The sequence below is a fragment of the Myxocyprinus asiaticus genome, chromosome 5 (genome assembly GCF_019703515.2).
Source record: "Myxocyprinus asiaticus isolate MX2 ecotype Aquarium Trade chromosome 5, UBuf_Myxa_2, whole genome shotgun sequence".
Classification (NCBI taxonomy): Eukaryota; Metazoa; Chordata; class Actinopteri; order Cypriniformes; family Catostomidae; genus Myxocyprinus; species Myxocyprinus asiaticus.
The window spans coordinates 18,988,939-19,009,040 of NC_059348.1; the positions used below are offsets into that span (position 1 = coordinate 18,988,939).

The 20,102-nt window shown below is 38.7% G+C and overlaps 1 protein-coding gene across 1 annotated transcript in view; it reads left to right on the forward strand.

Annotated features, from left to right (window-relative positions):
* The first annotated feature begins 750 nt into the window (after positions 1 to 750).
* LOC127441072 (epidermal growth factor receptor-like) overlaps positions 751 to 20,102 on the forward strand; it is a 77,120-nt gene continuing 57,768 nt past the window's right edge. The window contains exon 1 of the mRNA XM_051698239.1: positions 751 to 967. Within this exon, the coding sequence (XP_051554199.1) occupies positions 889 to 967 (79 nt within the window). The 5' untranslated portion in view covers positions 751 to 888. The remainder of the gene's footprint in view (positions 968 to 20,102) is intronic.

A 20,102-nucleotide genomic window follows, 5' to 3' on the forward strand; every position in this document is an offset into this window, starting at 1 on the left:
ATAATTAAATTAAATGGTTGTTGCATGTAAAAAAGAATGTCAGTGGCAGAAATCTTTATTCACATGTCTAAATTGTGTCAGTCCAAATCCAGCTGAGCTTGGTGCCCCCTAAAAAAAGGTGCAAGAGGCCCCTCTCTGACACAACCGTTTGAGTTCATGTTTCACCTTTGCAGTTTAAATAAACCATAATTGTCACATACTTCAACAGTGAATCTTGAATTGTTTGGATTTATTATGAATATATTAATAAATAAAGTTTAAATAATGGCAAGTGCGCCAAGGTAGGCCTACTGCTCTCTGAAGTGATGCTCGGGCGAGCAGGACATTTCATTTTACAAACAGCCTACACCTTGTTTCCTTTCCATGCGTCCTTTCCTCGATTCCTTGCTCCACCCTTTAGGAAACGAGGAAAGGAAGCAAGAAAGGAAACGAGGAAGCACAATTTCAGAAATTCACAAATCTCACTGCCCTCTAGAAGAAATGAGACATTTAAGAGGTTTTTTTTGACATTTCTCATTCTAACTGGTACTCCTGAGTGCTCGAGAGCAGGTTAAGGATTTCATTTGACATCTGAATAATAATAAATGTCACAAATTCTCAGGTCATCGAGGAAAGCACCTTCGGTTGTTGATTACCTGTAATACACTGCCCCAGCCCCACCTTTCTGAACAGCACACTGCACATGATCCTCCCTGCTGTTGACGTCAGCAGCGCAGCGCACTATCCAGCAATGAACGCCACACCGTTCACACTGCTGAGATTTGCGAGCGCGGGGGAGGAGCTGTCAAAGTTTTTACCCAAGTCGAGCAATCCTTGAGCATTTTAAAAGCCCTTAAAGGAGAGCCCTTATACTATGGAGTGAAGATCGAAAGGTTTCAAACAGAAGAAATGGCAGAATTAACTGAGATTGGATTCGTTGTTACCTTACTGCTTTCAATGAGTTTGTGTGCAACGCCGGAAAAGAAAGGTATTGTGAAACGGCATGTTGTGTATGTTAAAACATCAGCTTTGAAACTGTCCATTGCAGAATGATCATCGTGATGAATGATGTGCGCTTTAGATGGACCTCACTACTCACTCACTCACTCTCTCACTCACTCAGCGTGGGAACACAGCGGAAGTTTCTGCGCTCAGTCCCATAGAGAACTTTGACTAGTAATACTAATTAGTCTTTTAGTTGACGCTTTAATCTAAAGTCTATTTAAGGTACCCCTTCTGGTGTCTTCCTCAAGGATCCAATGGTGATAGTTTATGGCTTACTACCCCTTCTGGGGTTTGAACCTTCAACCTTTCAGTTATGAACCCAGATCTTTAACCACCAGCTTACAGCACCCCCTTTCAGACTTGAATTAATGTTGTGAAATCTGTGTTTTCATTATTGCTTGTGTGTTGCACTGACGTCCTCTGCTTTGCAAATTACACCGGAAAACAAAGAAAGAAAGAAAGAAACAAATTATTAATTTGCTTAACAACCATAACGCATGAAAATAAATAGCTTTTATTCAGAAAAGAAACATTTATATAACATTTTCTTTACCTTTACTTAATTTGCATGAATCTACAGCAAAACAGATATGAATTCTAAGATGAAGTTAAAGTGATAAATAGAATAAAAGAATAATTGTGAGTTCCTTGAACTTCTTTGCCATAAAAATCCATAAAATTAAGATTTTAAGTAGGCTATACCACCAGGGGCGGACTGGCCACAGGGAGAGCCAGTGGGCCGGCCGCGAAACGGGGGCAAACGGTGGAGAAATGGACAGCGACATCCCCCCTCAACAACTTTTGGACCGATTTCTCTTCCCAGTCCGTCCATGGCTACCACTAACTCAAATGATCAAATACAGAAATAAGGTTGTGGGAAATACCCATAATCCCTTGCGCTTTAATAATTTAATCATATTTGTTTGGCCAAAAGGAACTTACTGGGGCATTTAATCAGTTGTTATTAAGAATTCATAGAGATTTTTGCTCTTTTTAGTATTATTGATGTTGTTTTACTGTAATTAGTTGTTTTTGCGTAAAGTCACCATTTGGGTGATTAACGTTCCTTTGGTGGATCCTGTACGGTTGGATCTTGTTTTCAATCTGTATTAATTTTCCTTGCATGTGTTAATTAGTTATGGGAAGATCGGATCATTTTACTGACTTGGATCTTTGAGTCTCGTTCAGCAAAATGAACAAATCTTTTTTCAAGTTATTTCCTTCATTTAAGCAGAATTAAATTAAAATGTTACATTTTCAATAGCCAAATCCCCCCAACACGTCTACTTACGCAAACTTTGATTATAGTCCCAATAAGGAAAAATTGATAATGCAGCCAAGGACAGATTATGAGAAACAGAAATGATTAGTTCTCCTCTGGAATCTTCTTGTCCGAATCGTTTGTTCATTTGTCACGTGACAACCGTATAAGCTATACACATAGCGTCTGTCATGTGACACATATATGGTTGTCACGTTACAAAAGAATGAACGACTTGGACCAACAGAGTTGAAAGGTGAACTAATAATTTCTGTTTCCTGTACAGCGCCTATGCAGGTTTTCACATAGCAAATGAACGGAGGTTGCGCAATGTGCATGTGCGGCCAACATAAAATGAACAAATCACTCTCTGAGACTACTTGTTCTTCTGAGTCACAAAATGAACGAATCGTTCATGAACGACTCATCACTAGTGTGAATGTGCGTAGCTGAATTGGAATCAAGCTTAATGTTTGACATCAGTCATAGTTTTTGTTTTAGAGCCAATTAACTTAACAATAAATGTTAATTTGAAACAATGTGCTATTAGTCGTTAAATCTTTTTGGTGTGACATACCTTTTTAAGTAAATGAAGCTGAATTAACTGATACATTTGTGTATATCTTACAAAGGTTTTCTACTGTAGTTATGATTACATAAAATGACCATAAGTTGAATTTAGTTAAAAGGTGTAATGCAAAAATTCTACATATGTCTTTTAAGTAAATCCAACACATCATGTTTTTCTCCAGTGTAGACAAGAAAAAAATATATATATTTGCAGGACATGTTCCTGCACTGTTTTTTTTATTTATTTTTTTTATCAGGTAACCTGAAAATGTGCTTCAAGTGGTAACTTCTAAATTAACTGGTTTTTATTCAATTCAATACAATTATTTAATATGACTGAATCGACCTATTAGATTACACAAAATAATTTTAAAGATCAGATCAGGTTGAAATAGCTTTTCTAGGTAACAACTGCAAAGTATTTGTTTATACGGTATAAATCGCACTGTTTTAAATCATATTCTATTTATTATCATTATGCAAAATGTAATTCTATACACAATTTGAGCCTACTTAAGCTTAATTTGTGTAAAATCAGACTGGTTCCATAGCTTGTTCTAATGAAAATGTGCCTTGATATGATATCAGATAATTAATTAAAAGCCTTTTATTTAATTGACATTTATGAGATTGGTAAGAGTGTGTTTAAATTCCACTCTGCATATTATTTAGATCATCTCAGGGGTGTCCTGTGTGTAAACAGATGACTGTGCCAATACTGACAGATGGGGCACAAATCAATTTATTACAGTCTGCTTCCTCATTTGGACTCATTCAGGTTTACAGTTCCAGGGCCAAGAGAGGAATCACCTTCCTCTATCTCTTTTTACAGCCATCAATAACATTAGGTACAGGTTTTTCAATATGATCAAACATAGTGTATATGACCAATGTTTGATTGCACTATTATTCTTTCTATTACATATGACTATAATCGAGGAAATTGGGTTATGATCGGGTCATGAAGGATGAAGAACATTAAGAACATTTTATTATTTAAATGTAGTGTTTTGGTAACTCACTGTCACTGTGAATTGCAGAGATTGCTGGTTTTGCAGCCCCCACAGTGTTTTAAATGACAGGTATTACAGTATCTGTGAAGACAGTCCTGACGTCCCATAATGCCTTCAGCCTCCCTGTTGTGCCTTGCTGAAGGTCAGAATAATAGTGCAGCTATCTGTTATATTTAAGCCCAAAGCAGCTGTTTAGTCTTCATGTTGTTGAATAGATAAATGCATGTGCTGGCCCAGATTCCAAGGGGCACTGTTGAGCTATATTTGTATGTTCGGTCAAAAATGGCCCACTTTTGGTCATCTTGGCTATTTGTCCAACTATTAACAACATGAGGAAATTCTAGCCTCAAACACATCACATCGTATTTGAAGAGTCTCTTCCCCTTCATTAGTTTCATTTTGACCTCTGGATAGCATCCAGTCTCATTGTGACCTAGAACAATGTCTCTCAGGCAGTCACCTAAATCACCACTGAAGTACAGTGAGAGGGTACATGGATACTGGAAATTAAAGTGTTAAACACTCATTTGGTATAGCTATATTTTACTTGGCAGCCTAAATAAAAGCAGCTCAACTGCGTAGTTCACCAGACTGAAACAAACATGAAATTCCCTCTTTCTTCCTATAAAGGAAATCAAAGCTTCTCCTATCAAATCTGATAAGATCACATTCTTTAAACACAAAGTTCTTTGTGCTTTAGTTCCATTTTGTTGGATCCTTCATTTATTTATTCAAAAAATGAGGAAAATGTCCCTAATAAAGTGCTGTTATTGTATTTCTAACTTAGTTTTGTCTTTAGGCAGTGAGATTTAATCTAGTCTGTGAGAGATTTATTTGCAAGTTTTTTACAGACACTGTACAGACAACTTCCATTTCGATAGCTCAGAGGTGACTCAGAGTGAAAGCATACTAATGTGTGTGAGATGAGGTTTAGGTGTTGTAGCTGGGTCTGGGGCTTTGGCTGGTTGAATTAAAGTTGTTGGAATGGGGTTTGTCAGCATGATTGTGTGTTTCTGCCAAAGTTTTATTCTCATGATGCTTTTTTAGAGTTTAAATGCCCTTTAGAGTTGATTCAAACTTTTTATAGTCCAGAGGTACATGTTGCAGAATTGTTTTCTTATGCATAATCATTCTTTGCACCCTACGATTAGTTTCTTATTGCAGCCAAATGATTTTAATCTGAAATTCTAAAATTTCAGCAGAATGACTGCAGAAAGACATTAATGTTGAAGTTCCCCACAGAAACTTTCAGAAGTTGTCCAGGGTTTAAAAGCACGTTGTCACTGAGTGACTCTGAGTGAAGGTTTTTAATGCAGTGATCAGTTGGTTAAAAAAAAAAAAAAAAAAAAAAAAAACATAATATATCTTTTGAGTCATCTTGGAAATTCTGGGACACCTTAGTAGAGCTAGGTATTGACTCAGGTTTCGATTGAATTCTGATTCTGATTCACAAGCTCTCGATTCGATTAGATGTCGATTTGAATAGATTCAGATGAAAATGGGTATATTTCAGTTATTATGTCCATATTGCTTACATACTGAATAAATCCTCTCTCAGCTGATGCTGTTAATTATACAGGGGACCTTCTAAGTAGGTACATTACGAAAATATTAAATGTACAAATTATAATTTGTCATTAGTTTTTCATAATTTTGGTCGCATTTTAGCTTTTTAATAATCTACAAATCCAAATATTCATCAATAAATATGTCTTGAAATGTAAAATATTTCATATACAGTATAGAGTTACATGTTTATTGTTTGCGTGTTTCATTTGTACTATTTACAAGTATTTGCATTGCTCTGTAGAACATGTGCCAAACCGGTACTGTCTCTTTAAGAATAGTGGTGGTTCAGCGGGCGTCTCATAGTGTTTTGGTTCAGCGCACAATAACAAGAGTGGAGTTGCACTGCTTCTTTAACACATTTGTGCTTTGCGTAATTTCAGTAAAATGTTTATTTTTGTTTTTGATTAACAAGACTGTAAAGAACAGAAAAGATATTTAAAGAGACATTATTCAGTGGATGGATCGCGTCTTTAGACACATTACACAGAACGAAACCAAACTGTTACCCTCAACATGCAGTGAAAGGATCTCACTGCTTACCTTCTTCACCACTATAGTACTGAATCACTGGTGAGTGAAATCTGGAAATGTACCAGCCAGTGCATAATCGCAGACATTTTTAGATGCAAGACACGAAATTTGGTCGCATATGCGAGTGATTTACTCATATTGCAGAGGGTTGTTGCATAGAGTAAAAGATCAATGGGTTTTTATGAACTGATATTGAGATTATTCAAATGAAGATTGCGATCCATCTGAAAATCAGTTTTTTACCCAGCCCTACACCATAGGGTGGCAGCTTTTTTTTTTTTTTTTTTAAGACTTATGCAAGTGTATTTCTATCGAAGAGTCTGCTTGTTGAGCCAGAGCTCATCTAATCATAACAAGTCGTGAGTGTTTGTGAGCCAAATGACAGTTCTCACAAATATTTCAAAACAGCTAAACAAAACAGTTATCCCATGCTGAACCATTGCTTATCGAGTCACTGGCATGCCCTGTAAGGCATGTATAGGAACTTTAGAGTAACAGTGAGTATGAGCATAACCTTCAACAGTTTTCTAAAACATTCTTTTAAGTTTTTCTTGGTTTTCACTTTTTCATATGAAACTCATCCATTGGGATTCCAGTTCCAGTCTGTCTCATTTTAATTGAAAACACTGACAATTCTGATATGCTCAAGCTCTTCTTAAAGGGATGTCTGTGATTTATTCACCCTCATGTTGTTTAAAACCTGAATGTGGAACACGAAAGGAGTCGTTAGCAGAGGCAGCACTAGGGAGGGGCTAGTGTGTGCTTCAGCCTCCCCAAGAAAGTCCATAGCATTCCGGTAGCATCCCCAGCAAATGTTTGTAACAGCTAGCAGATTATCCTCTATATGAAGATTGTATGAAGCAACATTTTCCCTGACAAAATTTTAGCAATCCTGTGGTGTGTCCTGTATTTCTGTCACCTGTTAAGCATCAGAACTAGTGATGCCCGATTTACAAATGAATGACTCATTTGAGTCAATTCCTTCAAAGAATAAGTCAGACAGGTTAGCAAAATGGTCAGAATCGTTCAGACAGCTCACGCACTGTATCGTTCGGAGCGTCTCTCACTCCTTAAAAACGGAAATGAAATAAATAGAACAGAAAACAATGAAGTGGAATATTTACTGTCATGATACACGGAGCAGATGAGGAGGTACGCTTAACTGTTGAAACTTATTAAGCGCACTCCGACTGCATGTCTCACTACAAGTCTCTCTCAGTAATGGTGGAGAAGCCCCCATAACCTAGCAACCCCTGAGCCTGCTTTGTAACAACCAGAGGCCTATTACCAAGGTGAGCCTGCAAAGTTAGCTAAAAAAGCATTATGCAGCGGTCCCATAGACATTCTTATGGTGGTTCACTGGCGAGGCGACAAGAGACAAGAATAATAAACTGCTTTTGAGAGGAATAACTTAATAAATTGTCCGCCTGTCCACTAATCTTCAACATGTTTTGCACTCATCAATCCTATTGGAGTGAACAATGTGTGGAGTTTACAACAATAAAAATGGCTGTTTTTTAAGAGAAGTCACAGAATATTTTGTGACATGTAGGTGTCAGTTTACGGCTCTCTCCGTTCATACGGTGACAGTGATATTTTGAATCAAAACCTGCAAGTGCATCCTTCGTTTGACAGCGATGAATAATGTATTTATCAAGTTCAATGCCTGCATGTGCAGCTCAACAGAACAACTCAAGATAAAGCCATTTTTCCAACCAAACAGGTATCAAAATGTATCATTGCATGTTTTTTTTACATGTACATTGGTGTACTATGTAAATACCATGGTGTACATCAATGCACCGCAGTATTACCATCATAATAATACCATGGTCCTGCCACAGCAGACTATTTTTATTTTTTTAAAGATAGCTGATTTTGTGAAACTTTAACTAGTGCTGGATGTGCTGTGTGAATAAGTCTTTTTTCAATGCTTTGTAGCCCAATATATATACTTGTGAAAAGGTAAAAATGCTGCTCCTAAAGTCACCAGAATTAAATGCTTTAGTGCTGTTTTAGTAAAAAGTTTCTCCTGGGGGAGCATGTCCCCATACCCCCAATAAGGGTACACTGTTTTGATGGACCTGTGCTGTAGACAGTACTGTAAAAAGCTGAAAATACACCTGAAAGCTTGTTGCCTGTTTTATTGAGGCTGCAGTGCAGAGATTTCACTTCTGTTGTCACCACATGCAAACTGATATTAATTTAAATTGCTTGCCCATGCCGGGTTTTGCACATATTTAGTGATCAAAGCTCAGCTCCCTCTGTCAATGATTTAGCACCTCTTCAGCACCAGCAATTAAAATTAGCTGGCACCACCACTAGACGTTAGGGAGAATAACAGACTTTGTCATCATTCACATCATAGAATGGAAAAAAGATGCAATGAAAGTGAATAGGACTGATACTGCCTAACATCACCTTTTGGGTTTCATTGAAGAAAGTCACATGGGTTGGAATTTTCATTTTTGGGTGAACTATTCCTTTAAGGATATGTACGCCACAGATAGGTTTGTTTTGTGCTCTTGTGAGTCTTTGCCCCCTGTCCCAGGCATCATATCATAACAGAAAAGTACCCTGTATTCTTGCCAACGATGAAACCTTAATTAACAAAGAGAGCACATTTTCAAAATTATAGCCTGACATGTCATCACAGATTTGCAGAAGATAGATGTGATGTTTGGAAAAATTGCATATCACTTCATGTTCCTCGGGCCTGCCAATTCAACCTTCATTTCTGATAAATAATCTCACTGATTGGTCACTAAGCAGATAAAAAGTGCACAATAATAACATTTCCTCTTGTGCAGTCACATATCCTCCTTTGAAAAGCTATCATTGTCAATTCCTACAGTAATGACTGGAGAACATCATTGTTCCCCATTGGGATTATAATTAGTTTAGCCAGGGATCTTGGGAAATACATCAACCCTGTATAGCTGTCAGTTGAATTTGAGATTTGATGATGTGCTTTTCTTCCATTACCTTCCTCCCCCGTGACAGGAAACTGAATCAAGATGTTCCAAAATGGAGGACCGTTGTGCTAAACTGTCAGGAATCATTTTCAGAGTCTTCTGCCAGAAAAAAATTTATGTAAAAAACAGTTGTATGCAGTTTGAGTCACTGAAACATCTTGGTCATCTTTTGAGTCAGTCAGTTGACTTGGGAACTGTCTTTGGCATTGGTTTGCTAGTGTCATGAAGCTTTAGCAGTGAGGACAGTTTTAAGCTTGAAGACTCTCTAGGGGCTAAATAGTAACTTTTCACCCAGTAAATATCATTGCAAGGAATTATTTTGATCCAGACTGAATGCACTGTGAATTTCAAGTAGGTATAGCTGCAGGCCAGAGACCTTCAAATGGGAGTGGAATCTCCAAAGTAGGGCAGGGTTACTCCAGAAGGGGGTGTGGTTATTCCAAAAGTGGATATCACTTCCACTCACAGTTAAGGTTAGGTAAAGGGTTAGGTAAGGGCCGGTTTGGAGCTTCCGTCTCTTATTGGAGGATTGCCTGCAGCTATATCCTTCCTGTGAATTTGGCAACAGTAGGTGGAAAGTTATGTTGGTAAGATCAGTTTGTGCTTGCCAAAATTCAAATCACTGTCCCACAGTGGCCGAAGCTGGATGGGAGGTTGAACAGATGGGCACGTGTGAGCTCCAGTTTCTGGGTGAAATGTCCACAGAGTGGTGCCAAAAGTGAGTTGTATTTTTAGTTGTACATTATGTAATACAGTCAAGAGGAATGCATATTTTTACTATCCATGCACTGTAACCCTAACCCCAACCCTAAACCTAACCGTCAGTGGAGTAAAAACGTCATTTTAGAGTGAAAACGCAATTTCTGAATCATGTTCACGTAAAAAAAAAATGGTGAGTGGGATTCAGAAGTTGCGTTTTCACTCTAAAATTACGTTTTTACTCCACTGACTGACTGTACTCCACTGCATTACTTCCTGGTTCCCTCGGGACCAGAACCCATGTCTTCGAGGTTGCTCATGCAATAATACACAAGTTTTAACAGATTAATTAATTTAAGAGCTTTTATAAAATTATAAGCTTCACATTTCTGCCTTTAAACCCTCCACTTCCATTGTTAGTGCCTCACTGAAACCGCGATTTTTGCATTTTTTTGAAAGAGAAAGTGCGACAAGTTGAAATTATTTTTTTGTGCTAATCAGCATTATGCCACAAATGCTGTCAATTCAGCTTAACTTGTATTGAACCTGGATTAATCTTTCACACTGATGAAAGAATGTCTGATGGAAGTTGCTTGTCAATAATTCTACTGAATGGGGTTGAAATCAGGGAACATGAAATTTTGGATGCTGCATGACGATTTTCCATGTGATCATGTTGCTTGATTGCATTTGATCCCACAAAACAAGTCCCAAGTCTGCTAGCTCTAAGAGTACAACTTTAACTTTGAATGAATGCAGAGATAATTATTGACAGTGCCTCAAATGGAAATGAGGGGCAGCTTAGTGTCAAGAATAGGCCTCTGGGTGACAAGCATATGAGGTTCATTTGCAAGAACTTTACTTGCTGCCTACAAATGCTTATTTTTGCAAATTACATGAACACAAGTTCTTTCCCACTGAATAAACTCAGGTCACAAACACCACGTGTCCAGCACCATGAACTTTTGCCAATATCTCAATGTTGTTTACATTACTTCGATCACAGCATGATTGTTTACGTGATAAAGCGAGATCGTGATATGCAAAGCACCTTAAAGCATCGTCATTTCATCACCACCCTGATTTGCTGTCTCACTCTCCTCTTCTGTCATCGAGCTCCCACACTGTTTGCACACGCTTTGCATGGCCCAGTGATTGGTTTTCCAGGCGCCCTGCTCTGATTTCTCTCAGCAAAGCGTAATGCCCTGTGCCAATTTCCTGCCTTTAATACTTGGATACTTCCTTCTCCACCTCTGCTAAGTTTTCATAATTTGTCCTGAACGTTCTTTTTAAGACAGTTTACCAGAGCCCACTCCTGGCTACATAGAGAGGTCCCGGGAGGGCGATTGTTAAAAATCGTCCGTCACTAAGGGAGCTTCAGAATGTGAAGGCTGGTTGTTTCTAAGTCTTGATGACTCTCCCTGGTGATTGGCTTTCCCAGAATCACATCTGCTGAAGCGGCTGGAGTTTTGAGAGTTGTGGAGAAGTCAAATGAGTTTTCCGGCAAAAAGAAGGACCTCCTGCTTTGATAAACTGTTCAGCAGTTACCTAAAGCTGGCAAAAAATCAGTGCCTCAATTGGTGGAGTGATTCTCTCTATGTTGTAGAACAATGAGGCATTTCTTCAAGCACATCTGCAGTTTTTGCAGAAGGCTCTGAGTTTTGAATGTTTCAGCATATGATTGCTATAAAGAAAAAAGCTGTGTGACAGAAGTGTCATGTTCTCTGATTTCATTGTCACGTGGCGGCCCTGACAGTTTGATTGTATGCTGATTGCAATGACAGTGATTGGGCTCAAAATGGCCAGAGTGTATTCAAAACTAAACAATGTGATTATCTATGACAGGCTGCCCAGCAGTTCTTTTCTTTTCCAATAAAGACTAGTCTTACCAGACTGATCTCATGAATTCGGAAAGAGTTCAGGTAGGCTGACTTGTCTTTAGCTAAAATTGGTCTGTGCTTACAGAAATTCCATACACTGCCCCCAACCCAAACCCCAAGCCTAAACTTAAAAATCAGTGGAGTAAAAGTGTAATTTTAAGGGGGGAAAAAATGCAACCTCCATATAAGAAGAAGCCTTTATTTTGTCACACATTTGCATATACACAGTGAAATTCGCTTCTTTTTTTCACATATCCCAGCTAAGCTGGGGTCAGAGCACAGGGTCAGCCATGATTCAGCATCCCTGGAGCAGATAGGGTCAAGGGCCTTGCTCAAGGGCCCAACAGTGGCATCTTGGTGGTGCTGGGGCTTGAACCCCTGACCTTCTGGTCAGTAACCCAGAGCCTTAGCCACTGAGCCACCACTGCCCCATACCATGCTCATCACTGATTATGCAAATGCAATTACTTCCTTGTTTAAATGAGGGATCTGAAGCCGCTGCTGGTGCAATGCGTTTCCGTGTTTCAATGTAGCTAACCTTGGGCAATCGCTTCATCTCATATACACCCGTGAGGCACTTTCAAAAGATGGTCATCATGACTCTGTAAAGCATCGGGACTATGACTTATTTTTTTTATTTATTTATTTATTTATTTATTTTTATTTTATTTAATTTAACACGCTTAACATCACATTATCTGCTAGAAACTTAAACAGATGTGTGTGGAAACACTGCCTTCCGTTTCCAATTGTGGAACACTTCCACGTTCAGGAAAAAGTTGGATAGTGATGTTTTGTGAACTACATCTTTTAATCATAATACAGTATATACAGTTGCTCCACATGTATTTGACACTAAAGTCACACTTAAAAATGTATGAATGTTATTGCATTACATCAAGTGGCATTTGTTACGAAATACATCACATGAAGCACACTCAAGTAAAACTTTTTAAAAAGAAGTTTTAAATAATAAAACAATAGATATTAGGGAATAACGCTATCTGATTATTTAGAGCCACATCTGCTGATACTGATAGTTTGGTAATTCTGATTTTTTATGTTTTAAATCACTGAATTTCAACATAACTTTTTATCTCTATGTGTTTTTCGTGTTTCAGTGTAACTGAGACTTAAAACAAAAAACACATTATTATCTCACATTAACCGAATTCTGAAAAGCAAAGCTTAAAAATTGAGGCTCTGTGGTCATTATTACCCAACTGAAAAATCCACACAAAACAAAACAAAAGTTGTAGGCTAATTGTCATAATGCTAATTGTCATGTTTTTTCCCACCCCCTTTTGATGGACAGGAAATAATCAGACATAATCATTGGCTGATTTAAAACAATCAGCCGATATTTGATAGTGCAGACAATTGTTTTATTGTTCAATACTGATGATTGGCTGATACATCGGTGCTTACCCTAAATACAACAAAAATATTTGGGCACTTTCTGGTTGTCAAACATTAGTGTAACATGTGCTTAGTTAATGTGAAGAACTACACCTGTAGTTACTCTGCTAGGACACCTGTATATACTTGAGGAAGTTTGTTTTGATACATCCACTAAAACTGCCTCGAGACCAGCTGGTTAAATAAAAAAAATTAAAAAAATTAAAATAAAATAAATTCATGTTAGTTCTGAGAAAAGGTTGAGCATTATTTGTTTGCATGAGCACCTTGGTTTGATATTTTGTATGCACTGAAATTCCTAAATTAAGAGAATCTTAGCATCATATATTGTCCAAATACATAATTGGGGCCACTGTTTGTTTCCATGTTACTACACATGCTAATTCTCAGGTTGTGTGACGTCTATGGGAAGACTGTGTTTGGAAACTCATGAATGTCCTCTGAAACGGTGCATGGACGTCATGGAGTTTATAGCATTTCCTTTATCAAGCAAGCCTCTCTGGTGGAAAGAGGCCTTGAAATGCAGGCTGGGGGAAAGAAAAAAAAACCCTTTTCTTTCTTCACATCTCATTATAATGTGGCTTCACGTGAGAAGTTGCGGTTTCTGCAGATCCCACAGAATTTCTCTTCACGTTTAATAGCCTATAGAAAAAAGCCTGGCACATATTGCCTTTTCACTTGTAATATGATTCTTCATGTCCAATTACACTAACATGCTCTTTGGCAGTGATATTTCCATTCATTACTGGTAAGATTGAAATTCATTTTTGGAATTAACACTGAGGTTTAATATTTACTGAAAAACAGCAATATTTTTACAAGCAGAAAAAGTAAAGAAAAGAAAAATAATTTGAAAAAATACAGACAGATGCAAAAACACAGCAAACTGTGTCTCCTGTGTAGCATCATACTTTTATTCAAATATTTGATTTTAGTAATTGTGCAAACAAGGCCAGTTGTCTATTGCATTATAAAGTTGCCCTAGGACAGACCCTCTCGTATCTGGTGTCTAGTAACTCATATATGTGTAAAGATGATTTTTGGTCAGCATCCTCTGACGCTCACAAACACAGATGTGCAAACACACACACACACACACAAACAAACAAAATAGTGTTTATTGAGCCTGTAACACATTCATGCTTGACAGTGCACTATTTTTTTTAAAAGTCCGAAACATTACTCTTTTGTTCTAGTATACTGTGATGGTATTTTTGAAATGTATCCAATTGAAAACTGGTATGTGTGTAACTGGAGCCAGCTGGTACGTGATAGCTGTGTGGTATCTGTAATCCTCACTCCTCTGGCCTCAAGAGGCACACTAGCGACTTACACTAGGGGCTGTAGCCTTTAGCTTCTTTGTTAGCATGCCCGCCTCCCATGCTAAAGACGCTGGTTCGAATCCCGCTCAGAGCTCATGCTGACAAAAAAATCTAATCACTATCCCCAGAGACTGAAGCTGGAAGTGTTGTTGAACGTGTGAGCTCCAGTTTTCAGGTGCAATGTCCACAGAGAGGTGCCATAAGCAAGTTGTAGCCTATTTTAGTTGTAAATTATGTAATACAGTCAACAGCAATGTATATTTTATTAACTGTATCCCCTAATCCAAATCCCAACCCTAAACGTAAATATCAGTGAAGTAAAATGTTTATTTTAAAGCAAAAATGCAACCTCCGAATCTCGCTCACCATTTTTTACGTGAACGCGATTACTTCTTGGTTTCCACGGGAACAAAACCTGTGTCTAAGAGTTTGGGTGTGCAACACACTATTAGTAGCACTAGAGGAAAATGTGTTCATGCTTGAACTGATGCAAAAATGTCTGATGGGTATGGTGCTTGTCACTAATTTGGCTGAATGGGGTTGATTTCAGGGTAAATGAACTTTCGGAATCAACAAATCAATTTCCCGTGTGATCATGTTGCATTATTTTTTGGCCCTGGAACAACATTTCTGTCAAAGAAACAAAGTCCTAACCCTAAACCTGAACTACATTTAAATCAGAAGGAAATTATCGCTTGATAAGTATGGTGTACAGGCCCCTAACCCTAGCCCTATGGCAAACTCTAACCCCACCCTTTTCCCTTTTCCTCAAATCTGAGAGGTTAACAGGATGTTGTTCCTGGACCATCCAAGGCTGGCAATCCAGGAACATGTTCTAATTGGCAAAGTCATGTTCAACATTGCTGACTACATCCCCTGATTCTTTTAAGTAAGAAGTTTCTGTCTTTAAAATAAATAAACTGACATTGACATTCTGACCAAACTTTCAAACCATAATTTATAACACGCTCATAAAAAATTCCATTTAGGGTAGAGCATGTAAGGAAATCTCAGCCAGAGTGAAACATTCAGCTCTGAATAACCTCCTGTGACTTCTTGGATGATCAGATTTCATAATAGCAGTTGAGCTTTCAGTGACCCTCCCTCCACACACATCTCTATTGTGAGAATACAGTAGGACATGCTGTGGAAATATAGAAGTGTGTCAACTAAATTGTAATGGATCTCTTTATTTACTTGATTTGTATAGTGTATTGTTGCTCTTAAGTAAATGGTGAGGCTTCTGGGTAGGTCTGGGTGATATATCGAATATTAACAATATAATCGAGAGAATTTTACTGATGATTTAAAATTGACCAATATCGTGAATATCTCAATGATTTTAATGTGCTTTCATTTGGCCATTAAGTTTAATAAAGAGCGCATCAGTAGACTAATTTCACAATCCTTCAGGGCTGCACAATTAATCAAAATAACATCAGCATGGTGAGCTGGTCAAATGTGATTATTAATCCACAAAAAGCTGTGATTGTGAAATCAAAGTAATGCAGGTTCAAGCATTCGCACAATTCCAAACATTAGTAACCGCTACAATATATTATACAAATATATATATATATATATATAATGCATAACAGAAAAGGAGGAGATTACAGCATTTCAGGAAGTGCGGGATATTGTAAACTGTCAAATACCATTGCCTTTTCTGTGTCCAAATAAAAGGTCCTTGTGAAGTTGAAGTAAATACGACAGCACTTTCAGTGTCAAAATAAAAGCCTCAGGTGGAGGTGAAGTAAACAGGACAGAAACTTTTGTATAATGCATATTATTAATGCTAATAATCAGAATAATAATGATAATTCAGCATTATATTATAATAATAAACCTGATGTGTCCCACAGTAATAATTTAGTATTATGCAATGTTCAACTGGGGTTTCAAAAATAAGTCAGTGAAGTAGCTTTGCACACCTTGTTCATTCACAAAAATGTATTAGTAAAAACATTTGAAGGTAAATAATGCTTTTTATTAAGCTACTATGTATCATTGTATATGGCAATATAAACATAAAGTGCATATCAAGAAAATGATTGAATTTCATTCTCCCTTGTGTTTATTTAATGAAAAACGAATTATTATGTTTTAATTTAATGTCTTTAAAATATTGAATCTACTTGGTTGCAATGGCTGTTTGGATGAAATGATGGTTACTCTCAGAAAAAAAAAAAAAACACAAGCCATTTTAGAACAAATACATAATTATCATGATATACTGTATATCGAATATCATCAATTTGCTGAAAAATATCGAGATATAATTTTTAAGACAAACTGCCCAGCCCTACTTCTGGGGAACGTTACAAAAACAAGTTTTTTTTTTTTTTTGTTTTTTTTTTTACAAAACCTGTTTTGAAGCTGTGTGTAATTTTTGCACCACTAATGAAGCCAAGGTGGTTTCCAGTATACAATCCTACTGCTCTACTGCCCTGCCCCCTGTCTGCCATTGGTCAGGCATATAGGTAGTCCTGGCCGAAGCTCAAACACCCTTTGGATGATCCAGAAGTTGAAATGTTGGAGCTCTCAAAGCAATGTTTTGAAAGTGCAGCAGAGCCTCAGTTTTACAGTTTTCAGGGAAATCAACCAATGAATCACTTACTTATACAGTAGTTTTCTCTGCACGTGAAACTTAAAAGTATTTCTTTAAAAAATAACACACATCAGGTTTCAGAAGACAAATCACCAACACACAAAAAAGAACAAAAACTGATTATTAATAGATTTTTAATAGATTTCACAGCATCATAATAGAGCAATTACATTCGTTATCAGAACATCTCTACCATTCACTCAGATGCATCCAGTTTCAATTAACTTGCTGGAATTGTCTCATAGGAACTGTAGTACTGATATGCATCTAGGATGTAGGCACTGCTGGAGGTTTTCCCAGCCCTAGGCTCTCTTCAGCTGAGAACTGCTTAACTTTTTGCTTTCTTTCAATCTTTTCTATTTATTTCTCTCTTTTAATTCACTTAAGTCTTTTACCATTCAGTACAATGGAACTAATTCATCATTGCACAGTATATCTCTGTGTTGACATATCCATATCTGATCACTATGCTATTTGCTGAGTTTTCCGAGGGATTTTGGCTAAACCCCCTTGAATGTGCATGAGGAATATTAGAAACTGAGACAAAAAAAGACGCGAAAACCTCTACAGGCATGTTGTCACACAAACGCTATCCAAACTGAACAAATTCAGATATTAATAAAAAATAAAAATAAAAAAAATAATGAAAACACATACACACACACACACACACACACACATAAAAACAGGCTCGTTTAGTCTGTACCGAGATCTGTTGTCTAATGCGAATTCATTAAACTTGGCCACTTTTGCCTGCAGCATTTCAGTGCAAAAACCTGCATTTTATTCCTAGCACCTGCAATCCAGTTTAAAAAAGTCCTTCAGCATGAGTATTTAAATGAACTCAATGCCATTCTTTTCAGCTCAAAACTCTCATTCTATGTGGGTATTTACACTTGGTCACTTCACGCGTTCCCTTCCGACTCAGTACATGCACACGCCACTGACAGGGAGATGCTCCGCATCCTTACAAGGGCGGTTGAAGAGCTTAACCTTGAATGGTCTCCCCCAGAGGAACCTGAACAGTCTCGCCTTGATGAATGGTTCCTGCTGTCCGGACGCCGTCAAATGGCAGCGTCCCGTAAATCTGCCCCATTTTCCCCCGAAGTTCATAACGAACTATCTTAGTCCTGGCAGGCGCCCTTCTCGACACGCTCACGCAGGGACGCATCCTCTTTAATGTGAATCATGGGGAAGAAAACAGTTATGCCCAATTACCCCCTGTGGAAGAGGTGGTAGCGGCACACCTCTGCCCAGTGAGTAACAGGCCGTGGAAATCACACCCTATACATCCTTCCAAACCGTGTCGACAAAAGTCTGCACTGGTGGGAAAAGCTTACTCAGTGGCAGAACAAGCTGGATCAGCACTCCACGCAATGGCGGTGCTCCAGGTATTTCAAGCCAAGCTCCTCAGGCAAATGGACGAGTACAGCTTCGATCCAGAGACATTCATAGAGCTCCACATCACTACAGACTTAGCGCTGCATACCACGAAATTCACTGCGCAGTCCATCGGCAAGTCCATGGGCATCCATGGTGATAAGGAAAAAGCCACTCTGTTGAATGCTCCAGCCCAAATGGAGTACATCACAGCCGGTTTGCCCTTGCTCTATTTCGAGCCAGCTCCCAACTAAATGCCCCATACCTGCTGCCTTACCGGCACCTGCGTATCAGCACGTGCAGCAAAACGCTCCTGAGGGGCACAACCCTTTGAAGCGGAAAGCAGAGCCAGCGGTTCCCTCCGGGTCTGCTCCAAAAAAGGCTCGGTTGGAGACACAAAACATTGTTCCCCATCTCCCCACTACTGTTTGCCGGGAAAGGAATATTGTTGTTCACAATATTGTTCAAAATGTTGTTTCTGTGCCTTGCACTCAAATAAATGCAATAAAAAAATGCAATAAGTGCAAAAAAGAATACAGCATTCATTGCAAATGCACGAGATGCTCACACATTCTCAATAAAGAGCCATTTTTCCTCTTCAAAGCACACACATTTTGACGCACTATATCATACGGTGAGCAAACCAAATTGCCCTCTGTCCCGTTACATGGACGCGTGGTGAGCCCTAACGGGTATTTCAGAATGTGTGCAAAAAATGATCAAACATGGTTATACGATTCAATTTGCACGCCGGCCACCCCATTTCAACAGCGTTCTGTCTTCCACAGTTTCACCCGAAGACATGCCAGTGTTATGAGCCAAAATACACAATCTCATCGTGAAAAACACGATAGAGATTGTGCCAAATTGTCTAGCACAAAAAGGGTTTTACAGCCATTATTTTCTTGTTCCAAAGAAAGACGGTGGTCTTCGGCCGATCCTGGATCTGAGACATTTAAATCGTGCACTCACAAAGCACCCAATCAAAATGATTACACAGAAACGGATCTTATCGAATGTACACCCACACAATTGGTTTGCATCAATAGATCTGAAAGGATGCATCCTTTCATATCCAAATTGTATGACACCACAGGATGTTTTTGAGATTCGCGTTCGAGGGAATAGTGTATCAATTCAAAGTCCTGCCCTTCGGACTGTCTCTGGCTCCTCGCACATTCTCAAAGTGCATCGATGCGGTTCTCGCCCCTCTGAAACTGAGCGGCGTGCGCATCTTGAACTACCTCGATGATTGGCTGTTACTGGCGCAATCAGAGGCTCTGTTATGCCAGCACAGATACTTACTGCTTCAGCATCTAAACAGCTTGGACCTCAATGTAAACTGGGTGGAGAGCATGCTCTCACCCAGCCAAAAAAAAAACAAAGTCCTTTATGGGAGTCTGCCTCGACTCCACGAGCGAGCGCGTTCAGGCCATTCTACAGTGTCTGTCTCAGTTCAAACTGGGGAGAACACTGGGGAGAATAAGCTGTTTCAGTAGGCATTGGGATTTATGGCGGCAGCATCCGTGCCACGGCATGCTTGGCGCCAAGGGCAAGTTGTCACGTGGTGCCTAGAGCTATCGGCTGTATTTCTAGCCTAAAGGCTTTTCAGTCAGAAATAGCAAACTGTCATGTCCTGGTTCGCTCAGACAACATGACAGTTGTGGCATATATAAACCGCCATGGTGGAATTCAGGAGACTTCATCCTCAAACTGTATTAAGGATTTGGGAAATATTCGGCAAAGCAGTAATCGATCTATTTGCCTCAGTGGAGAATACCCACTGTCCCCTCTGGTACTCAAAGTCCCAAGCCCCGCTGGGAGCAGTATGCCTGATTCACTCTGTCATATGTAAAGTCTGGCAGGACAAGGAAACAATTCTATTAGTTGC